The sequence below is a fragment of the Mustela nigripes genome, chromosome 16, assembly GCF_022355385.1.
Source record: "Mustela nigripes isolate SB6536 chromosome 16, MUSNIG.SB6536, whole genome shotgun sequence".
NCBI classification, from domain to species: domain Eukaryota; kingdom Metazoa; phylum Chordata; class Mammalia; order Carnivora; family Mustelidae; genus Mustela; species Mustela nigripes.
The window spans coordinates 6,180,432-6,200,553 of NC_081572.1; the positions used below are offsets into that span (position 1 = coordinate 6,180,432).

Consider the following 20,122-nt stretch of genomic DNA (forward strand, 5'->3'; position numbering starts at 1 on the left):
GGGCAGAGTGGTGGGTTTCACCTGAGAGTGACTCTGCCTCGCCACCCCCACCAGGGGCATCAGACAACATCTGAGGACGTCCTGGCTGTCACGATGAGCAGGTGCTAAGGGCACCGAGTGGGCGGAGGCCCAGGGTGCTGCTCAGCCTCCCACAACACACAGGACAGGCCCCATGACAAAGAATGAGCCAGATGTCAACAGTGCCAGGTGTGGGAAACCCTCAGCAGAGAAGGTGTCCCGAGGGTGAGGCTACTCTCGTACAAGTGTGCTCCTTTATTAGATTTGGGTGAACTATAAAGAAGTCTAGTCTGTAAGGGGAGGAGAAAAAAAACCCCAACAAAACAAGAACCCACTGGTTCCCAGAATTGTTAAAGAAATCAGGGCAGACTGGGGGCACCTGGGTAGCTCAGTCGTTAAGTGTCTGCCTTCGGCTCAGGTCATGATCCCAGGGTCCTGGGATCCAGCCCGGCATCAGGGTTCCTGCTCAGCAGAAAGCCTGCTTCTCCCCCCACCCCACTTGTGGTCCCTCTCTCACTGTCTCTCTCTGTCAAATAAATAAAATCTTTAATAAAAAAAAAAAAAAAAGAAAGAAATCGGGACAGACTGTAAAACACGCTAATCAGAAAGGAGGTTTCAAAGCTGCATGTCCTCTCTCCAACGTACAGCTTCCTTCCAAAGCCCACATTTGGAGGGGGAGAGCGTGCAGCTGCCAGGAGGAAATGTTTATGCTCTTATCTTCATCTAATGACATAGGGAGAGAGGAAAAACACGGACGGGCTGCACACAACCAATCTGGCCTTCATGATTCTGGAACCCTCTGTGAGGCTGGTGGGACGGGTGGGACCCAAACCCTCAGACAGTCTTTGGGTAAGATCATTCTCTTCCGGACTGTACGGTCAAATCACACCACCAGTGATAAACCGATGCGTTATATCCTGAGAAGCAGTCCTGAAGACTCTGGTTTCTATGATCCCCCAGGCTCCGAGTTCCTGCAGCTACATTCAAGATTAGAAAGAACCAGGGGAGATGCCACCCTTGCAAACAAGGGGCTGAGACAAAGGGGCAGAAAACCTCCCAAAGACCCTTACAGAGACAAGGATTTATTGAGATCGATCGGTCTGTCTGTGAAGGGGAAACGGGCAGGTTTGGGCACTAAAGAAGCGAAGCTCTTAAGCAGCTCATCTTCCCAAAGAACAACATTGGCTGTGGAGGTACACCGCGTTGTCACTAAACATCAGAACTGGGGCAGGGGGACCTTCTCAGCCACAGGCGATGCCGCTAAGGAGCAGGTGGGGTGGCGAGGGCTCCTAGTTAGACACTCGATGCCCAGACAGCAACCCCCGCATGGACTCCTTGCGCCCTCTGCTGGCCACCAGGGCACACGAGACGGAAAATGAGAGCGAGAGGCAGGTGCACACACAGGGGAGGGCACGGTGTAGCCTGACACCCTCAGAGGTGCCTGCCCTGCCATGTCCTGGCCTGAATCGTCCGCAAGAAAAGGGAGACAAGTCAGAAGCAGTCAAGCAAGAGGCACAAGACTGCCAGCCGTCTCCACCGGGTTCCCTCCTTGAGAAGTTGCTCAGGATCCCTGACCTCGGCAAGCAGGAGGAGCCTAGTGGCGGCCTCTCTGCTCCTCGCGCTGACTAATCCGGCTGGACGCAGGAGAACAAGGTGAGCGGTTCAGCCCGCTCTCGAGAGGTGAGAGGCGGCAGCTCATAAGTACAGGGGCCACGCAGACAGTCCGCTCCTGTGCTCCCTGCCCTACCCCTGCCAAGATCTGTTGGGAAGTACCCCCCGCCCCCGCAAGCTCTGCCCTCACCCCACCTTGAGAAAGAACTCATACCTTTATTGAAGAACATGGAGGCCATCTGTCCCATTTCCACCCGGTCTGTGATTTCAAAAAGGTTCAGAGATCCACGTCTCTCTGTGGAGCCAAACAGACAAGGAAGAAGAAGCGGTTTTCATTCGGAAAAGCTCCCAGAGGAGGTGCCGAGCTCACTAAATTTCCAGAGTAAGGAAATCCTGAAGCATTTCAAATTCTCGTGAGAACTTCCCATGTCTCCTCCTTGAAATATTTTCAAACAGTCTACAGAAAGGGATCCCAGGGATGCTTGCTATGGGTGGGGGCTGGGGGGGCTGGAGCTGGGACACCTGGCCTTGACTTGCTGGGTGGAACCGGGGAGGGGACCACGGTGGGACAGGAGGAGGAAGTGAGCCACCCCACATTTATTCGAGCCCCGGGCGCTGAGGTAAGTAACCTGCCCAAGCTGTAAACGTCAGCAAGTGGGGGAGCCAGCGGGGTGAAGCCTGCACCCCAGGCTCGTGCTCTGGACAGAGGGTCTGTGCAGAGATTCCCTGTCCTCTCTATGAAGAAAGGGAACCCTGTGGACCAGAGGGAGGTGCCAGCCTGTCGGGAACCCCAAGACTTACGCACTGACAGGATGGGCCGTTTCTCTGCTCGCTCATAGTTGTCCTGGACAAGGACATCACTGTCGGAGGCTGTGGAAGAGTCGTCATCTTCCTCCTCCTAGGAGGGGTGGGGTGGGGAGGGGGAACAAGCAAGGGAGAAGGGGGAGGGGCACACATAACACTCTAGAAAACCCATGGAAAACTGCAGAACCCATTTCCTTTATTATTTCTTTCCAGAAGGCGTCTGGCCGGGGGCCCCCCCAGCACCTCCACGCTGTGTGACTGCCCCCCCCGCCCCAGCACCGCCACACTGCCATGCTAGGAGGTGTGGACACTCAGATGTCAGATCTGAAGCTGTAGCACAGTTTTGGGGTTCGGAATGATGAGCGAGTTCCAGGTCAGGGTTCAAGGGACCCATGACATGATGCTGAGAGCAGAGGCCGCACCTTTTGCTAAGCTATGTGGCTGTCAAGCCTCAGCTCCGGGACAAGGGTCTCGGAGTGGTACTGTGGACACGAGCCTGCCGTCTGCTGGGAGGGAAAGAACTGGGCCCCCAGGGCTGCCCGTCCTAGAGCACGACGGGACCCAGGCACCGCATCAGGCTCTGCCCGGAGACAAGGACAATACACACACCTGGTGGTTTTCCATCCTCTTCCAGTGGAGCTGAGCGTTGGCTGCCGCCATGGCCTCTACCACGAAGGTAGTCGTCACGAAGCTGCAGGGCAGGGCCCCGCGGGGATTGCCAAAGGCAGGTAGGGGTTGGGGGTGGCACAATGAAACAGGAAAAACCATTTTAAGACCTGACCAGACCAGCAAGCCCAAAGTGTTTTCTCTTCTGAGAGCTGTTCCCTGGGGAACTGAGATGCATCCGACCTGATAAAATGTGTGCGCACGTGACGCCTGGCTCGCTTGCCTTGATGGCCCTGTCTAGGTTTAGAATGGGACTGGATGCCTGGGAGAGAGGCATGTGCAACAGGGGTCGGGGGGGGGGGGGGGGGGGGCGCGGGGGGAGGGGGGGGGGGGGGGTGATGCGATACCACACACCAAGAAGGGGCCTGCTGGGAGCAGAGCAGGGTGGAGGCCGATTCCCAGGGGCTCCTGAAAGCCACAGGGAAGGGCAGCTCTCACCGCTCCTTGCTGGGGCCCAGAGAGTGGTCAGCTCCCAGGGACGGCACTCACGGCCGGAGCGCAATCGCGGGGAACTGAAAAGGGACATTTGGCTCCAGAATGTGTTTTCCTTCCTTTTTTGGCAGTACCTTTACTTTCCTCATAATCTAGATAAAGTAAAAGTAAGCTTGCATTTTTATGGCTTGAACTGAAAGGGACACTGGGACATGGCACGGGGGGTCCAGTCAGCAGAGCTGCTGTCTGTAGACGCGGGGACTGCGTCCCTCTGCGCCAAACCCCAGCAGCACAGTCTCCTTCCCGAGACTTCACCCCAGACCTCCTCGAGCTCCCCCACCTGCTGCCCGCTGACCGCTCAGCCCGACTGCTCAGCCCGACCGCTCAGCCCGCACCCACTCAGCCCGACTGCTCGGCCCGACCGCTCGGCCTGCACCCGCTCCATCTTGGGGGCTGGAGGGCAGCTGGCTCTGAAACTCTCATTCCAGTGCCTTGGCACCTTCTAGAAAGGTTACTCATTATCTTGCTTAAGTGACCATTTTAAGGACTTTAGATTTTCCCTTTTTCTGCAAGTAAAACTGGAATCAATCTTAGTTAAGGCATAAAGAGGCTTCTCGTGGTTCCATGAAGCCAACTCATCGATCATGTTCTAATATTAATGGGTTGAGCAGGGAGGGGACATGGCAGGCCCTACCTGGGGGCCCCCAATAATCACTTCCCATTCAGACGGCTGCCTGTGCTGAAGGTCCTTTAAAGGGGACACCAGAGCCACAGAAGGACAAGGACTTCTAGGCTCTTGGCTGCCAGGACCCGCAGGAAGTAATGAGCCAACAGTACCCCAAGGATGGCCACAAAACTCCCAAAAGAAATGGGGTGCAGGAGCAGAGAAATGTGGGTGTTCTCTTATCCCATTCAGCCTCTTCGAGGTCCTCATTGGCTTCAACTATAGCCCGTGTGTCAGCCTTCCCAGAGCACCCCTCCTTCCTCCTTCCCGTCTGCCGAAATGCTGCCCTCTGTGACCACCGACCACCTGCCGAAAACTGCCGTGGTCCCCAACTCCCCTGTGCCTCACCCCCCAGGCTTTGTAGGGCTTCTCGCACATCACCCATCACCTTCCAACTTACTCTACAATTCTCTTACTATCTGCACTCCTTCTGGCTCCCCACAGAGAGAGAGAAAAGTCTGGAGAGCAGTGATCTTTGTTCTGTTCACCTAAGGACAGTGCCTGGTGTCGCCTTTCCCAGGGGAGGTGCCCCTGGGGCATGTTTCCAGGTGTTCCCTCGCCTCTTTCTGGCAGCTCGTGGGTTCGTACCTGGCAACACATAGTCCTAATTCCCTTATGGGCCCAGGGTACTTGCTGAATGAATCCCCACTTCCACGCAGAATCCCTGAGAGGAAACTCAAGTAGGCTCTCCCTTCTGGGGAGGACAGCCAGGGGACCCCACACACGCAGCTCAAGGAGCAGGAGCCCCTGAAAGCCTAGGAAGGCTCTGGGCACCTGTTTGCTGCCAGGCACAAGGTGAGGCTAACCGTTGATTACGTGTGCACCTGTGTGTTTGCCACCGACTCCGTGGACTACTTTAAGCAAGTTCTAAATTCCACACCGACTTCCCTTATCACTGCAGACATTTGTCCCATCTGTTTCTGGGGCTAGGTGGTATTTTCTCAGAGAACAAAAATTAATGGTACCACTAAGAAAGTATACCACTGGGGCAGTCAACCTGCTGGGGAAGCAATGTGAGCATCACGTGATGAAACATTCCACAGCCTGGTCAGACGGCTGGCCTCTTAACTGATCAGGCTGTGTGCCTGTTCTGCTAGCACGAGACCTGGAGACCTTTGTGTCTCCTTTCCCGTTGCCGGGCCACCCTGGTTGGGATTCACTGGGGACACCTGGCTGCCCCCCCAGGCACGCTTCCTTGTGTTAACGAGAGAAGTCAGGGCTTCCTGGGCATGCCTCTCCCGCTACAACCCCCCGCCCGCCCCGTGCCAGCCTCTTACCTCATGAAGCCCAGGAACACCAGCAGGACCAGGCTGACCAGCCACCCTGCGGTGGCAAAGGCCTTGGGCATGGTGAGCGCACCTGTGCCCACGATGAGGTTGAACATGTACACCAGCCCCACCTACAAGCGACAGAAGTGACAGTCAAGCCCCCAGAGCGATCAACTCCCAAAGACGAGCCTGGTGACAGCCAGACTGGAAGCAGGGAGGTGAGACCTGAGCTGCGGAAGCGGGTCAGAGGGCAGAATTCCTCCTGAGTTCAAAGGAGATGCGCTCTGCCACCGGCTGAACGTCAACACTTTAAAGGCTCGGGTCCCACATTCCGTCGCTCTTCCCAAGGTGTCTCTGCTGATCGGGTTCCTTCTCTGCTTCTGCTGTCACAAACCCACCACCTTGTCATTTCCTATTATTCAAAGCTCTGCCGTGGATGTTAGCTCCCTGCCCAACCAGGCTGGAGGCTTCCAGAGGACACACCGCCACATCGGGGGACATGGCACAGGGATGAACCTAGCGCTGACCTACTCTCCTCCCAGACCTCTGAGCACGTGACCCCCATTCTTGCCATCGTCTGGATGTGGACATTCATGCTGCTTCCTTTCCCTCCCTGCCTCCCCACTCCCTAACTTCAGGGATTCTTATGAAAACTGAGATATAATTCACATGCCATAAAATTCACTCTTTAAAAATATTTGCAAATGACATAGCTGATAAAGGATTAGTATCCAAAATACATAAAGAACTTATACAACTCAACAGCTAAAAAATAAGTAATCCCATAAAAAAAAAAAATGGAGAGAAGTCATGGGCAGACATTTCTCCAAAGACATACAGATGACCACAAGACACAAGAAAAGATGCTCAAGATCTCATCATCAGGGAAATGCAAATCAAAACCACAAGAGCTATCACCTCACACCTGTCAGAATGGCTGAAATCAGTAACACAGGAAACAACAGGTGTTGGTGAGGATGTGGGAAAAAAACAACAGGTGTTGGTGAGGATGTGCACGGCTGGTGGGAATGCAAGCTGGTGTAGCCACTGGGACAGTATGGAGGTGCCTCAAAAAGTTAGCAAGAGGAGCCTGGGTGGCTCAGTGGGTTAAGCCACTGCCCTCAGGTCGGGTCACGATCTCAGGGTCATGGGATCGAGGCCCGCATTGGGCTCTCTGCTCAGCGGGGAGCCTGCTTCCCCCTTCTCTCTCTGCCTACCTCTCTGCCCATTCGTGATCTCTCTCTCTCTGTCAAATAAATAAATAAAAACCTTAAAAAAAAAAAAAGTTAGCAAGAGAACTACCCTATTCTCTGGTAATTACACTCCTGGGTATTTACTCCCCAAATACAAAAATACCAATTCAAAGGGATGTGTGCACCCCTCTGCTTATAGCAGGGTTATCTATGACAGCCAGATTATGGAAGCAGCCCTGGTGTCCACTGACAGATGAACGGATAAACAAGAAACGGTACAGATGTACAGTGAAATAGCATTCCCATCAAAACCAACGAAATCCTGTCATTTGCAATGATGTGATGGAGTCAGAGAGTTTAATGCTAAGCAGTGGAAGACAGAGAAAGACAAATGACACAGGATTTCACTCATGGGGTATTTCAGAAACAAATGAGCAAAGGGGAAAGAAAAGAGGGGGGGGGAGAGGCGGACAAATGAAAGAACAGACTCTTAACGACAGAGAACACACTGATGGTCATCAGAGGGGCAATGGGTCGGGGCCTGGACGAGACAGGTGAAGGGGACGAACAGCGCGCCGGTCTCGGGGAGCACGAGTGGCGCCCAGCACTGCTGAGTCACTGTACTCGACACCTGAAACTGACAGAGCACTGCATGTTAACTATGCTGGAATTAAAACTAAAAACTCAATAAAAAAGTTCTTTCCAAGGACACAGTTCAGGGGTTTCTAGCACAGTCACAAGCTGTACAACCAGCAGCACCACCTAATTCCACTTCGTCACCCCCAAAAAGCAGGCAGCTACCCACCAGCAGCGGCTGCCCTGCCCCTGACAACCGGCCTCTGAGCAGAACTGCCAGGTCACTGACCTCAAGTTTTCAACCCTCATTCCCACCAACTTGACTCTAGCTGTTAACTGTCATTTTCCTTTTTTGACTCTAGCAGTTAACTGTCATTTTCCTTTTTCAGGATCTCAACCAGGAAATGCCCTTCTCTGAGCTGAAGCCTCCGCAGCCCCGGCCATTCCCTCGGATGCCTGCGGTGGCCCCACCCGCCCACCCCAGGTCACCTCCTCCACTCTGGTGTCACTTGTCTTTGGCATCCTGTGCGATGGGCTAGTTTCACGAAGCTCGAAGCTCGGTCTACCTCTGCCTCACTCCCTCCCCTGCGCCGTCCCCCACCCCAGCCTTGGATGGACCCAGCACCTGATTCCTCTGCTCCCTACACAAAGATGCTAAAAGTTCCTGGAAACTTTCTTTTTCTTTCTTTCTTTCTTTTCTTTTCTTTTTTTTTTTTTTTAAACTAGAATGACTGGTCCCACAACAAATGAAAGGTTCCCTCAGCTGTGCTCCACCAGCATCTGACTGCCTTTGCTCCACCCCAGACTTCTCGGCATCTCCCGCAAGAAACCAACCAAACCTCACCCTTCGTGCCCCAGCGCCCGACCCCACCGCTCTCAGCCGAAGGCTGTGTCCCGTGTTATGGGGGTAACTGAGGCCATCTGATGTGCCCTGCCCGTGGCCCCATTCCCCCCCTTGCTCAAAAATCAGTGTCTGCATCCTCCCAACCCCCTCCCTGCCTGTGAGGGAAGCTGTGTCTTTCCTCCTGGGGGACTCCAAGCCCTGCACCCAGACTTCTGGGCTCAGTCTTTCTTTCTGGAATCTTCCTCTTGCCAGCTCTTCCCCTCTGCCTCCAAGTGTCCTCGACACCTTCGAAACACAATTCTCTTATTTCTCTTCACCAAACTCATCGGAGTAGCTACCTACTTCCCCTGCCTTCGTTTCCAAGTTTCTACTTTGTGGTTTCCATCCCAGAGCTCTTTTGAAACTACATTCTTCAGAATCACCAGTGACCTCCTATTTGCCTAATCCAGTGGCTTTCGTAGCCTTTACTCCTTCCCATACTCTGACTCTTTTCTTCTCTCATTTCCCCCCTCAGCCACTTCACTCAGTCCTGAGGCTTTAACCACCACGGCTGGACAGAGGGCCACCGGACCTCTCTCCGGAGGCACCAGCCGTGCTGCAGACCGCAGACCCACCGTCTGCCAGCCACCCCCGCCTCCTCCCTTCTGCGTATCTCAGCGCTAGCCATTCTCCTTCAGAAGAGGCTTCTCTGGCTATCTCGGGTCCGATTCCCATTCAATTGCTTTCAGCCTGGACTGGGACAGCCACTTCTTAACTGGGTTCCCTGTGCTCTATGGCATTGACAGACTTAGTTGGCTTTTCTGTTAAAAACCTATTTTGGGGGGGTGCCTGGGTGGCTCAGTGGGTTAAAGCCTCTGCCTTCGGCTCGGGTCATGATGCCAGGGTCCTGGGATCGAGCCCCGCATCGGGCTCTCTGCTCAGCGGGAAGCCTGCTTCCTCCTCTCTCTCTGCCTACTTGTGATCCCTGTCTGTCAAATAAATAAATAAAATCTTTAAACAAAACAAAACCAACCTGTTTTTGTTAAAAACAACAACACGAACACTTCATCTTTGGGAACACCTACCCATCTCTCATTTTTACTTCCCCGGTCTTAGAAATATACACTTTAATATATTTTTTAAAAATTTCTAAAATAACCATGTACTGACTTTTATTTTTATTTTTTTTAAAAATCAGAAACACACAAATTGGGGCCATTTTCCTAACCTCAGTCAGAAATTTTTTCTTTTAAATAGAGCTGGGGGGAGAAGTGATTAGGGAGGACCAGACTCCCAGGCAGGTGCTGAGAGCGCATCTGAGTGCTGGACAGAGCTCTGCCCACTGTCCATTTACTCTCGGCAGAGGGCACCTACCCCCTGCCCCCTGCCCAGCCCCTCAAATTGCATCCAACACTCAGACACATTCTAACGCTGCTTCCACCACAAAACCCTTCCAGTTCTGCTCCCCTCTTTTGAACCTTGGAACAAGAACACTTATGCCCTAGTTTGGGTTTTCAGTGTTATCTTTTCCCCACTACCCCCCGTGAGGCTCCCCGTGGCCCGTGTGTCACTTCTCAGGGTGTGTGGCACACAGTCTCCAGCTAGGAATCCTCTGCCGAGCTGACTGGACCTGGCCAGGTCTTCTCTGACGTAAGTCCCAGTCTTTGTCCCGTTTTAAACATCACAGTCCCCGTTTGATCCCATAGACAGATCCCAAAAGGATTAAAACAAGTTTGAACCGTGTCCCTACAGCTCCCTGCAGCTTTGTTCTCTGCATATCACTTTTCTGAGCAGTAACATTTAAGAAGGGTGGACCCTTTCTCTTTATGGAAAACGGCCCCTGTGAAGGTTCTCGTGATCCAAGCAAGGAGAAAGTGATGGTTCTTAGCCAAAAGTTAAGTTTTATAAGGAGCTGAAACAGTACAAGAGGCATCTGTGAATGCAGCGATGCCTAAAGGTCTTGCGATGTAAAAGCCAAGGGTCCATCACACAGCCCAGCCTCAGCACTTCTGACATCTGGGGCCAGATGTGGTAGGGCCGTCCTGTGGACTGTAGGATGTTAGCAGCATCCCTGGCCTCTACTGACTAGGTTCCAGTACCCCTCAACCTTGAACCTGTGTTGTGACAGTCACAAATGTCTCTGGACACTGCCAAATGTCCTGGGGTGGGGTGTGCGTGTGTGCTTGTGTGTGGGGGGGGTGGGGGCAAGACTGCCACCAGCTGAGAACCACTGGGGATAAACAATGAAATAAACACACTCTCAATGGACACCTTAGGTAAGTCTCAGTGCAAAAGATCCTTTAAGAACTTGATGAAGAAGCTAACTGGGGATGGAGAGTTGGGAGCAGAAATGAATCACATTTGTCTTATGCCATCGCTCTTTTTTAGTTTCAAAGTAAGAACTCAGGGCCTAGTGGGGCTCTGGGAACCCTGCAGGGTAACGTGAGACTTCTTCACCTCCCTGGTGAGAGTTAAAGCAGCTCGACCTTCAACAATGGTGCTGGTGCGGACAATGGTGCTGGTGCAGACCAATTACGAGGACTATGGAGCAGGAGGCAAGTGGGAGCTGAGCCACAGCAGGTCAAAGGCAGCTGTGGGGGCGGGAGGAGGGGGAGGAAGGAGACAGGCTCTCCTGCCAGTTCTGTGGGGACTACTCCTGGAAGGTGCGGCCGAGAGCAGAAGAATCAAGCCCTCTCCAGGCTGAAGTGCCTCCTCCCTTTCTCCCCGACTCCCTGGGATGGCGGACCTGCGCCCCGTGCTTAGGGAGCTCAGTGCAGCGTTCCTGCTGCCTTTCCTCCCACCCAGCGGGCTCCCCCACAGATGGGCGCGAGGTGGGCGGCACGGGCGGTTTTCGTCCGCTTCCCCAGTGACAGTTCTCAAAGGAAACAGAAGGCAGCAGAGATACGGAAGCAATGACTAGGATCTGAGGCTGTGAAAGAGTGACCTTTCCTTTGAAAGCAACGGCAACGATCTTTGACAAGACCGGGCTGGCAGGGCCCTCGGCAGCCCACGCCGTCCTCTATTTGGGTCCCATAATCCCTGCAGCCCTGAGCCGCTCCTGGTCCCTGTACACAGGGAACCCAGACATACCTGTTCTGGGATCACTTCCAGGGGGACGGGCGGGCCTGAACCGTGCTGTGAGCCCAATGCCATCACTGAGAGGGCCTGTCGCCAGAGTCCCAGGAGACTGGCCTGCCCACTGCACACAATTTACAGAGAATAATGCAAGCTAAGGCAAACATCCCAGACGCCCTTGAGGAGGAAAAGAGCGGACAACAGGGCAACACTGAGGCAGGAGAAGGGCTTTGCGTTGGGAATAACCCCCGTCATGGGCTGATGCACCTCCATGAACCAAGTAAGTGCTCAGTGTTTCGGTTTCCCAGGACCTGGAGAGCAGGTCCGGGCTGCACTGCACGGAGCAGGGGACTCAGAGCAGTGTCTGTAGTGAAGTGAGTTCCACCGCTTTCCTGGGCTCAGCGGAGGGTGAACCTATGCCCTTCTCCTGGTCTCACGACGGATCGAGAACCACTCTCCCTAGGGAAACCTCAGGAAGAAGGCGCGGGCTCGCCTCAAAGCCTGACCGCTAACTCTCAGCTAATGCCGCCTCACCACCCAACCTCTCTACATCTCCTTGGGTAGGGGCAGGATAAGAGAACGCAAGCAGTTGCTTATGGCAAATGCCCAGAGTATGCCCTTAAACACAGACGTCAAACGAAACCAAACACACAGGAAAGTTGGGGGCGGGGAGCAGAACCCACCGAGACTTGGGCCTCACTGCCTAATTTCCTGTGGGTATGTGTGTGAAATGATTATGCGAATAACTGGAGACCCCAGAAAGCCGTGCATGTCAAAGTTTTTTCCTTTCTAGAACCCAGTTACAGAAATAACTCATCCTCTCATCTCTAAACCAATACAAGCTCCGAGCAGCAGCAGGGAGGGCAGCGACTTGTACGGACGGTGGGGACACTTCACGGCTGATCCCGAGAGGAGGCTGTGAGCTGTCAGACAATTCCTCGGATGAGAGAAACACAATTAGATTCAGTCCAAAGTTCGAGAAACACTTTCCCTTGCTAAATTATGGAGAGAAAGGGAGTCTCCTTCCGTGCTATCCACACAAGACACAGACCCAGCTGGAAGACCGTGATGTCAGAAAGGCTTTCTGCCAGCTGTTTTCTGAGATGCTCTCTTATCGATCGCGCCACAGCTCCAGAGTCTGTGAGGTCAGCAGAGACAAAGCAGGGATTCCCAGACTAGGAACTAAGTGCATAGAGGGGCAGCTGCTTAAGGTTAGGTAAATTCTAGAAAGAGGGCTTTGTTACTTCAGGCAGTGCTGCTAAGTGACCCTGGGATACTTAGTAGCACCATGAGTCAATCACTTGATTATTCTAATCCTCCAGCTAGGTATCCGGCAAGAGAACTCAGTGATGTAACTAGGAACAATCTTTCATTACACAAAGAAGATACACTGAGCACGCTAGTGGGAGGTGGGGTGTGTGTTGGGGGGGCACAGACCCAACACAGTAAGAAATCAATCCTTCTAATTGTTCTAATTACAGATTCCACAAACTGCACTTGGAAGTCTCTGCAAGCTTTCTCTGCCTCTTACGCCATCCAAGACCATAAAAGTTGCACAACTGACAACTCAGTTGGCAACCAAAGTGCTTTCAAACTGCTGAGATGGGCAAACCCAGAGTCAACCGCTGTCAATCACCATCCCTGAGCAGCAGCACAGTTTACAAGTGCTGGTGGCCCCGACATCAAGATCACAAGGAATCAGCAAGTCAGCTTTGCTTCCTTGACCACACACCCTGACCAGCATCCAACACGTGAACAAACTCTCATCACATGCTCTGAGCCAGGACAGCAGCAATATGGCTGTAGCGGAATGGCCTTCCCCTCCCTGGCTTTCACCAGGGTCTCAAAGCAGCTGTCCTCTGTAGTATGGTCTAGGAAGCACAGTGCTTCTCTAGGAGACCATGGCAACGACTGGGTAAAACAGGTTCTAAAAGTAAAACTCACGTAGGGAGAATAGAGCTCCCCAGTCTCTGTGATTTCACCGGCCATTTCCAAAAGTGAAGAAGGGTCACTGGGCAGCCGGGATTCTTCAGGTTCCTTCCCTGTTGGGGCGCCGGCTGCTGCGGCTCCCTAGGGGGAGAGAAAGCAGACTTCCAACTTTCTGACAGGTGTCGCTGGCGTGGGGGGCCAGTTCTGGAAAGCAGCCTCCCACCCCCCGCCCGCTACTTTTATTACAGACATGGCCTCAATGCCTGCCATGAGACAGTCCTGGCAGACAGACCTGGGTGGTTTCCTCTAACTTTTCCCTTGCGGTGCGGTGCATGAAGGAATTCATGCCCCTCAGACTCCAAGTGACAGAAGGAGACCCGCAAGCCACTAAGTCGCCCTCGCCACGGGGCGTCCCCTCTGTACACTCTGGGGGGGGGGGCGTCCACATTCCACGCCAGGAACGGCGAGCTCACTACCACACACTGCAGTCCAACTAACTGTCTCCTCCGCCTAGGGCAACAAACTTGTTTGCTTAGGGCTAGGCTTGCCCAGGTCGCTCCCCAACCCAACCCCTTGCTTCTAAACCTCTCCTTTTTAACGGGGCCTCCGTTCCCCACCCCCCAACCTGTTTTCTGCCCTGCCTTCGGGCTCCCCAGCCTCAAGCCTCCCTCTCTTCTCAAGGGCCCCGCTTCGGGTCTTTCCCCAACTTCTTCCTCCCTCCTGGAGCAGCCCCGAACCTGGCGCCGTCCAAGCCCATCCCACCCTCCCGTCCAGCCGGACACCTGCACTCCGGCTCGCTCCCGGCCGCCGCGGCCGGCGCCACCGGCCCCTCCACCGCCGCCGCCGGCTCCAGCTGTCCCGCACCAGCGCCCACAGCGCGCATGCGCCCGCGCCCGGAGTCCACCTTGCCTGTGCGCGCCCTGGGCGGGACGGAGCGCGCTGATTGGGCGCCTCGCGGAGGCGGGACCGGGATTGGGCCGGGGCGGCTGCCGTCTGCGTGGCGGAAACGGGGGAGGGGCACTCCCAGACGCGTGCGGGAAGGGGGCCGCGGGTCGGAGGGCGAGCGGGGCAGGTCGGAGGAGGTGGTTCGCGGGGTCCGCTGGGGACTACTTCGTGGGCGGGGCGTGGGTGTGAGCTGAACCGCTCCGGGACCCCGGCGGTGGGGGTGATCGAGGAGAGCAGCCTGCTTGTCCGCACAAAGGGGAGGGGACTGAGAACTTAAGCCTGCCTCACCCCGGAGCGGCCCGGTTAGACCTGGCTTGGTGGGTGGGGAGGAGAGAGGGTCCGAGTCCGGCGCCTGGGCTGGTCGCGGGGAAGAGGGGCTGGAAATAGGCTTGAAGCGGGACGGAAGGTTGATCCTGGGGTGGAGCCTCGGGACAGGGGCACGTGATGGGAGCTTTGGGGTCAGATCTTGGCGCTTGGGTTTGAGGCTTCGTAGTTCCGCGAGTTGGGATGGAAGGGGGTACGCAGAAGTGGTCGCTCAGGCTTAGCCCCTTGAGGTGCGACGCAAGGATTTTGTAATTTTCTTTAGACCGCCGTCTTCCCCCTTCTCGCAAGGGGACTAGAGTCTGCAATGTTTGGAAAGAAAGAAGGACCAGGGTTCTTCTGACAACTTAGCTCCGGGAGGAAGTAAAGGCCCCGGGGCTTCCACCCTAAGGGGAGGAAACACAGGGTCCTGAAGTGTTTGCCCTCCCCTCCTGCAGGTCGCTACCATGAGGTTAAATGAGAACACTTTGCTGCTGGGGAAGAAGGTGGTGCTAGTACCTTACACCGCAGAGCACGTGCCTAGGTAACAGTCCACCTAACACGGGATGCAAACTCCTCTCCCAGGATGTAGCGAGGAGGGTCAGCCTTCCTCATCCCAAATCCCAGAGGCGGCTTGCTCTGGGAAGCAGAAACATTGCTGCGAGAAGTCCTTACAGAAAGAAGCCAGCACTGAAGCAGAGGTTGAGGACTTCAGCAACCCCTCCCCCAGCATTCGCCTTCCATCCTTTCAGCTTCCGTTTTGGACTTTCTTCAGAGAATGATTTTATGTAAACTAAATGGGTGTAAGAAAAGAAACGGCATAATTGTAAATTAGTGACATTTCTCTTCTTAGTTCTTTTTTTTTTTTTTTAAGATTTTATTGATTTATTTGACAGAGATCACAAGTAGGCAGAGAGGCAGGCAGAGAGAGCGGAGGAAGCAGGCTCCCCGCGGAGCACAGAGCCTGATGTGGGGCTCCATCCTAGGACCCTGGGATCATGACCAGAGCCGAAGGCAGAGGCTTTAACCCACTGAGCCACCCAGGCACCCCTCTTTTTTTTTTTTTTTAAGATTTATTTTAGAGAGAGTGGGATTGGGGGAGGGGGCAGAGGGAGAAAGAATCCTGAAGTAACCTCCCCATGGAGCAGGGAGCCAGATGCAGGGCTCGACCCCAGGGCCATGACCCGAGCCTAAGGCAGACACTTAACAACTGAGCCATCCAGGGGCCCCGGTATGCTCTGTTCTTGAAGCCATGACTGTATCTTGTCATAAAAGCTGATAAGAGCTGATGGGTTGTTCTGATGTCTGCTGTTCTGAAAGGCCAGAGCTGAGTCTCAGGGTGGGACTCCTGCCAGGGCAGCTGGCAAACGTCTGGTAGCCTGGAATGGTGGTGATGTAGGGGTATACTCTCTCCTTGTAGTTTTTCTTTTTTAAAAGATTTATTTGAGAGAGAGAGCAAGCATGTGCACGCAAGTGGGGGGTGGACAGGGAACGGAGGGAAAGGGAGGAGTAGGCTCTTTGCTGAGCAGGGAGCCCACTCAGGGCTCGATTGGGCTCTATTTCAGGACCCCAGGATCATGACCTGAGCTGAAGGCAGACACTTAACTGAGCCACCCAGACACTCCTGTAGTTTTTCTTTTTGGGGGTTCCAATCTGGCCTTTGTGGAGGCATGTCCAGCTGTCTTTACAGCTTGCCATAGACTTTCGCTCAGGAATTTGAGGAATGTTTGCCTTAATACGATTCCTCTAGCGCTGACCCCTGAGACAGCATGGGAAGCTGGAGAGACAGAACGGACCCCTCCTGCTGTTCTCTTGTAAGACTAGCTCGCTTCTAGGACCTTTTTTCTTTTCTTTTTTTTTTTTTAAGATTTTATTATTTACTTATTTATTTGAGAGAGACAGCAAGAGAGGGAACATAGGCAGGGGGAGTGGGAGAGGGAGAAGCAGGTTTCCCACTGAGCAGGGAGCCTAATGCAGTGCTCAATGCCAGGACCCCTGGGATCATGACCTGAGCTGAAGGCAGATGGTTAATGACTGAACAACCCAGGCACCCCTGCTTCTAGCGCTAGTGCTTGTGGCCCTTTGCCTTAGCTTTTATTAGCTTTTATAACCCTTTCCTTGTTTTTTTTTTTTTTTTGAGGGAGCGTGCACGAGCGCCAAGTTGCAAGCAGTGGGAGGGGCAGAGGGAAAGAGAGAATCCCAAGCAGTCTCCACACCCAGCTCTGGGCTGATGCAGGGCTCCATCTCACAACCCAGAGATTGTGACCTGAGCTGAAATCAAGAGTCGGGCGCTTAACCGACTGAGCCACCGCACGCCCCTCCTTGGATCTTTCATGAGCCCCGTGTTAGCCCCGTGGGCTGCTGCTTCCTACCATCCACTTCTTCATCTCAGAAAATGTCAGACCCTACTCCTGAGTCAGTCCTGCATGCCCAAGGCCATCCCCCTGTCCCTGCAGGTACCACGAGTGGATGAGATCAGAGGAGCTGCGGCGTCTGACCGCCTCGGAGCCACTGACTCTGGAGCAGGAACATTCCATGCAGCGGAGCTGGCGGGAGGACGCGGACAGTGAGGAGCGCGGGCCCTGGGCCGGGCTGGCAGCGGGAGGGCTGGCTCCAGAGGCGAGGCAGTCTCGGCTTCCCTCCCTTTCTCTAGCCTTCTGGGCCCCAGAAGCTTTGTGAAAAAAACCCTTCCTGAAAAGTCTGGGAGGTGCCAGAAACCATCCTACTCTGATGCTCCTGGAAGCCAGGCCCCATGACCGAGGCTTCTGCCTTTTGCCCCCACTCACAACATCAGACTTGGAATGATTTTGGAGAAAGAAGAGTGTGTAGGGCTCTGGCTGTACCTGGAGGCCCTGCCCCTCACGGGTCTTGCTCAAACACAGTTGTGGTTCCTGCTCTCTGAGAATACAGCTGCTGTTGGGGCTCCATTCTTTCCCGCGTAAGACAAATTTAGGGCTTTGTCATCAGTTAAGGGAAGCTTGGCCCGTTTTCCTCCTGGCCCACTGTGCTCTCCAGTTCTGTGGTTTGGGTAGGAAGACTATGGTCCCATCGCCTCTTCGGGGAGAGTAGGTGATAACCGTGTTGCCTCATTTTCAGAGTGTACATTCATTGTGCTGGATGCAGAGAAGTGGCAGGCCCGGCCGAGCACCACTGAAGAGAGCTGCATGGCGGGAGACGTAAACCTCTTTCTCACAGATCTGGGGGACCCCTCCCTGGGGGAGATTGAGGTCATGATTGCAGGTTGGTTCCGCCTGGCCCTGCCTTCCCTCCCTCTGGCCCGCGGAGCTGCTGCACCCTGAGCCAGCCGGGACTGCGTAGGGTTCTCCGGGCAGTGATTCCCCCCTGGTCGGCAGCTTTATTTCTGTCCTCTGCTTAGGGGTGAATTTAACCTTTGGTTTGTGGAGCGGGGGGCGGGGAAGTGGTCTCCAGACTTCATTCTGCCCTGTTCCTGCTGGGGGCGCTGAGTGCTGAGGACCCTCCCAAGATCTCCCCACGCTGCGGGAGGAGCCCCTCTAGTCTGTGTCTTCCTTGGTCCACAGCCTTCCCCTAAGACTGTCCTAATGAGGCAGGACACTGAGGTTAAAGGGTCGGCTTTGGGGTTGAGTTGCTGGGAGCCCTTTGCGGGTCATTTTGACTTCTCTTTGTCTATTTCCCTGTCTGCTCAATGGCAGTAATAGCACCAGCCGGTCCAAGTTGAGGATGAACCAAGGTTTGGGCTGCCTCACGGCTCTGCCTGCCGTGGAGCCCGGCACACGCCGCCAGTGACTACCGTTGTTTCTCCTAGAGCCCGGCTGCAGGCGCAGAGGCTTTGGCACCGAGGCTGTTCTCATGATGATGTCTTACGGTGAGGAAGCCTCAGAGACAGCGGGGGCATGGTCAGGCCCCAGGTTGGGGGGTGGGGCACGTTGGGAGGGGCCTTCCTCAGGCCTGAGGGTGGGGACCAGGGGACAGATGCCTGCACTGCCAAGTGGGAGGGGCAGGGCAGGGGCTGTGAGGGGCTGGCTTCATTCTGTGGCTCGTCCCTCTCCCCCATCTTCTCTGGAAGGAGTGACCAAATTAGGTCTGACCAAATTTGAGGCTAAAATTGGGCAAGGAAATGAACCGAGTATCCGGATGTTCCAGAAGCTTCACTTTGAGCAGGTGAGGATGTTGCTGGTGGAAGGGCAAGGCCTGAGGCAGGTGGTGGGGCCTGGTGGTGCTGGAGCTTGTGGCTGTACCTGCCCCCCCCCCCCCCCCCCCCCCCCTTGCTCACACAGGTGGCTGTGAGCAGCGTCTTCCAAGAGGTGACGCTCAGGCTGACAGTGAACGAGCATGAGCGGCAGTGGCTTCTGGAGCAGACCAGCCACGTGGAAGAGAGGTGCTATGGAGATGGGTCGCCCCAGTCCCAGTGACAGCTGGCCTTGTCAGCAGCCGCCCCATGTGAATGGGGGTGCTGGGACCACACAGTACAGCAGAGTTCCGTAACACAAGGTGAACCGTTGGGGGCTTCGGGGCACTGTGCACCTGGCCCCTCTGTAGCCTGTGACTCTTCCTGTGGGGCGCTTCGGACTCTGGGCTGGACCAGCCTTGGCCTCCCTCAGGCTGGTCGTGTGGATGAGTGACTTCCGAAACAGCCCATCCTCCTGGCCAGCCCTGGACTTGGAACTTGGAGTGGACAGCGTGAAGCCCCAGGAGGCAGGGTGGTGGTGGGAGCAGAGGCGACTGGGGGCCTGGTGAAGGGAAGGCCAGAGGCACCCTGTGGAGGCGGCCCTGGCTGGGAGTAAACCGCACTGCACGGCACCTTGTCTGGCTTTTTCTTTGGGCCCATGCGCAGTGAGGTTGGGGGTGGGGTCAGGGCAGGAAGAGCGCAGTCTGCTTTCATCCTGCAGCAGCACGCTGAGCGTGATCCCAGAAGTTTGGAAGGGAATGAGCTAGGTGGCTCAGAATGTGGGCAAAACCCTTGTCTTCCCTCCTCTTTGGACCCGGGAGCGTTGTGGGCGCAGCTCCCTCTGCTGGTGAACCCTGGAGCCTCTGCTGAGCTGTAAGGGCTGCCGGAGAAAGCAGAAGCCGCTCTGTGTACCTTCCCAAAGGGACCTCCGACCTCCCCACACTCTGCTCTTCGGCCTCTGGGAGGAGCTGCGCCTCACAAACCCACAAGGGGGCGCCAGAAGCACAGGTTTCGGATGGCAGGGGCCGCCTAGCAGCAGGACACGGGACATCCCTCAACTCCCACCTGTCCCGTCATATGGGTGGCTGTTGAGGCCAAACAGGTTTCAAAACGTGGCCATGGAAGAGACCTTTAAAGGTACCCCATAATCTCAAAGGGGGGAAACCTTCAGATGATTTGCATTGACGTTGCTTAAGGTAGCAGAGCCAGAACGTGGCTGGGGCCCTCGGCTCCCAGCACCCCTTCCTTGCCCCGTCCCCATGCAGACGTGTATTCCAACACTTCCATGTAGATGGGAAACTAGAGTCTGACTCTGCTTGCTGGGCACGGACAGTTTGTAGCGTGTCTGGTCCCTCAGTGATAGTTTGTTGCTCTATCAGGGGCCCCCAGTTTGGGGGAGGGTCCCCTCTGCTGCCCCGTGGAGCAGTCTTCAGGCCTTGCTTAACCTGGCAGGGGCTTCTACCAGGAGTCACAGGCTAGAGGCAAAGTTGGGAGGGCGTGGGCCAGGTCTAAGGCCAGGATACTATGAAAAGGTTTTGAATGGTTTCTCTTAAGGCTGGTGGGAATCTAAACTGAAGAGGCCAAGGTGACCAGATGTGCCCCAGCTTTCTC

General features: G+C 54.9%; 2 protein-coding genes and 1 long non-coding RNA gene across 9 annotated transcripts in view; 2 read left to right on the forward strand and 1 right to left on the reverse strand.

Moving 5' to 3' along the window:
* TMEM104 (transmembrane protein 104) overlaps nt 1-13,974 on the reverse strand; it is a 54,055-nt gene extending 40,081 nt beyond the window's left edge. For both annotated transcript variants that reach the window (XM_059378755.1, XM_059378754.1), the window contains exons 1-6: nt 13,902-13,974; nt 13,135-13,260; nt 5,533-5,654; nt 3,043-3,124; nt 2,431-2,527; nt 1,844-1,924 (exon numbers count right to left, since the gene is read on the reverse strand). In XM_059378755.1, the coding sequence (XP_059234738.1) occupies nt 1,844-1,924; nt 2,431-2,527; nt 3,043-3,124; nt 5,533-5,654; nt 13,135-13,179 (427 nt within the window). In that variant the 5' untranslated portion in view covers nt 13,180-13,260; nt 13,902-13,974. The remainder of the gene's footprint in view (nt 1-1,843; nt 1,925-2,430; nt 2,528-3,042; nt 3,125-5,532; nt 5,655-13,134; nt 13,261-13,901) is intronic.
* Nucleotides 1,407-9,133, forward strand: LOC132003365 (uncharacterized). 2 transcript variants are annotated; one of them, XR_009400178.1, is made up of 3 exons: nt 1,407-1,671; nt 1,905-2,011; nt 7,682-9,133. It is a non-coding gene; the product is annotated as an uncharacterized LOC132003365 (long non-coding RNA). The 2 variants fall into 2 exon arrangements; XR_009400177.1 differs by lacking the exon at nt 7,682-9,133 and adding an exon at nt 2,647-3,036.
* A 129-nt stretch (nt 13,975-14,103) lies between the features above and the next one.
* NAT9 (N-acetyltransferase 9 (putative)) lies at nt 14,104-19,143 on the forward strand. Of its 5 annotated transcripts, none has more exons than XM_059378758.1 (7): nt 14,104-14,191; nt 14,823-14,908; nt 16,821-16,930; nt 17,461-17,604; nt 18,149-18,208; nt 18,410-18,504; nt 18,621-19,143. In XM_059378758.1, exons 2-7 carry the CDS (start codon nt 14,832-14,834, stop codon nt 18,753-18,755), a joined length of 621 nt encoding a protein of 206 aa, XP_059234741.1. In that variant the 5' UTR covers nt 14,104-14,191; nt 14,823-14,831; the 3' UTR covers nt 18,756-19,143. The 5 variants fall into 5 exon arrangements, with proteins under 5 accessions (XP_059234741.1, XP_059234742.1, XP_059234744.1 ...); XM_059378759.1 differs by having other exon boundaries at nt 14,107-14,201; XM_059378761.1 differs by having other exon boundaries at nt 14,136-14,213.
* Nucleotides 19,144-20,122: the final 979 nt, after the last annotated feature.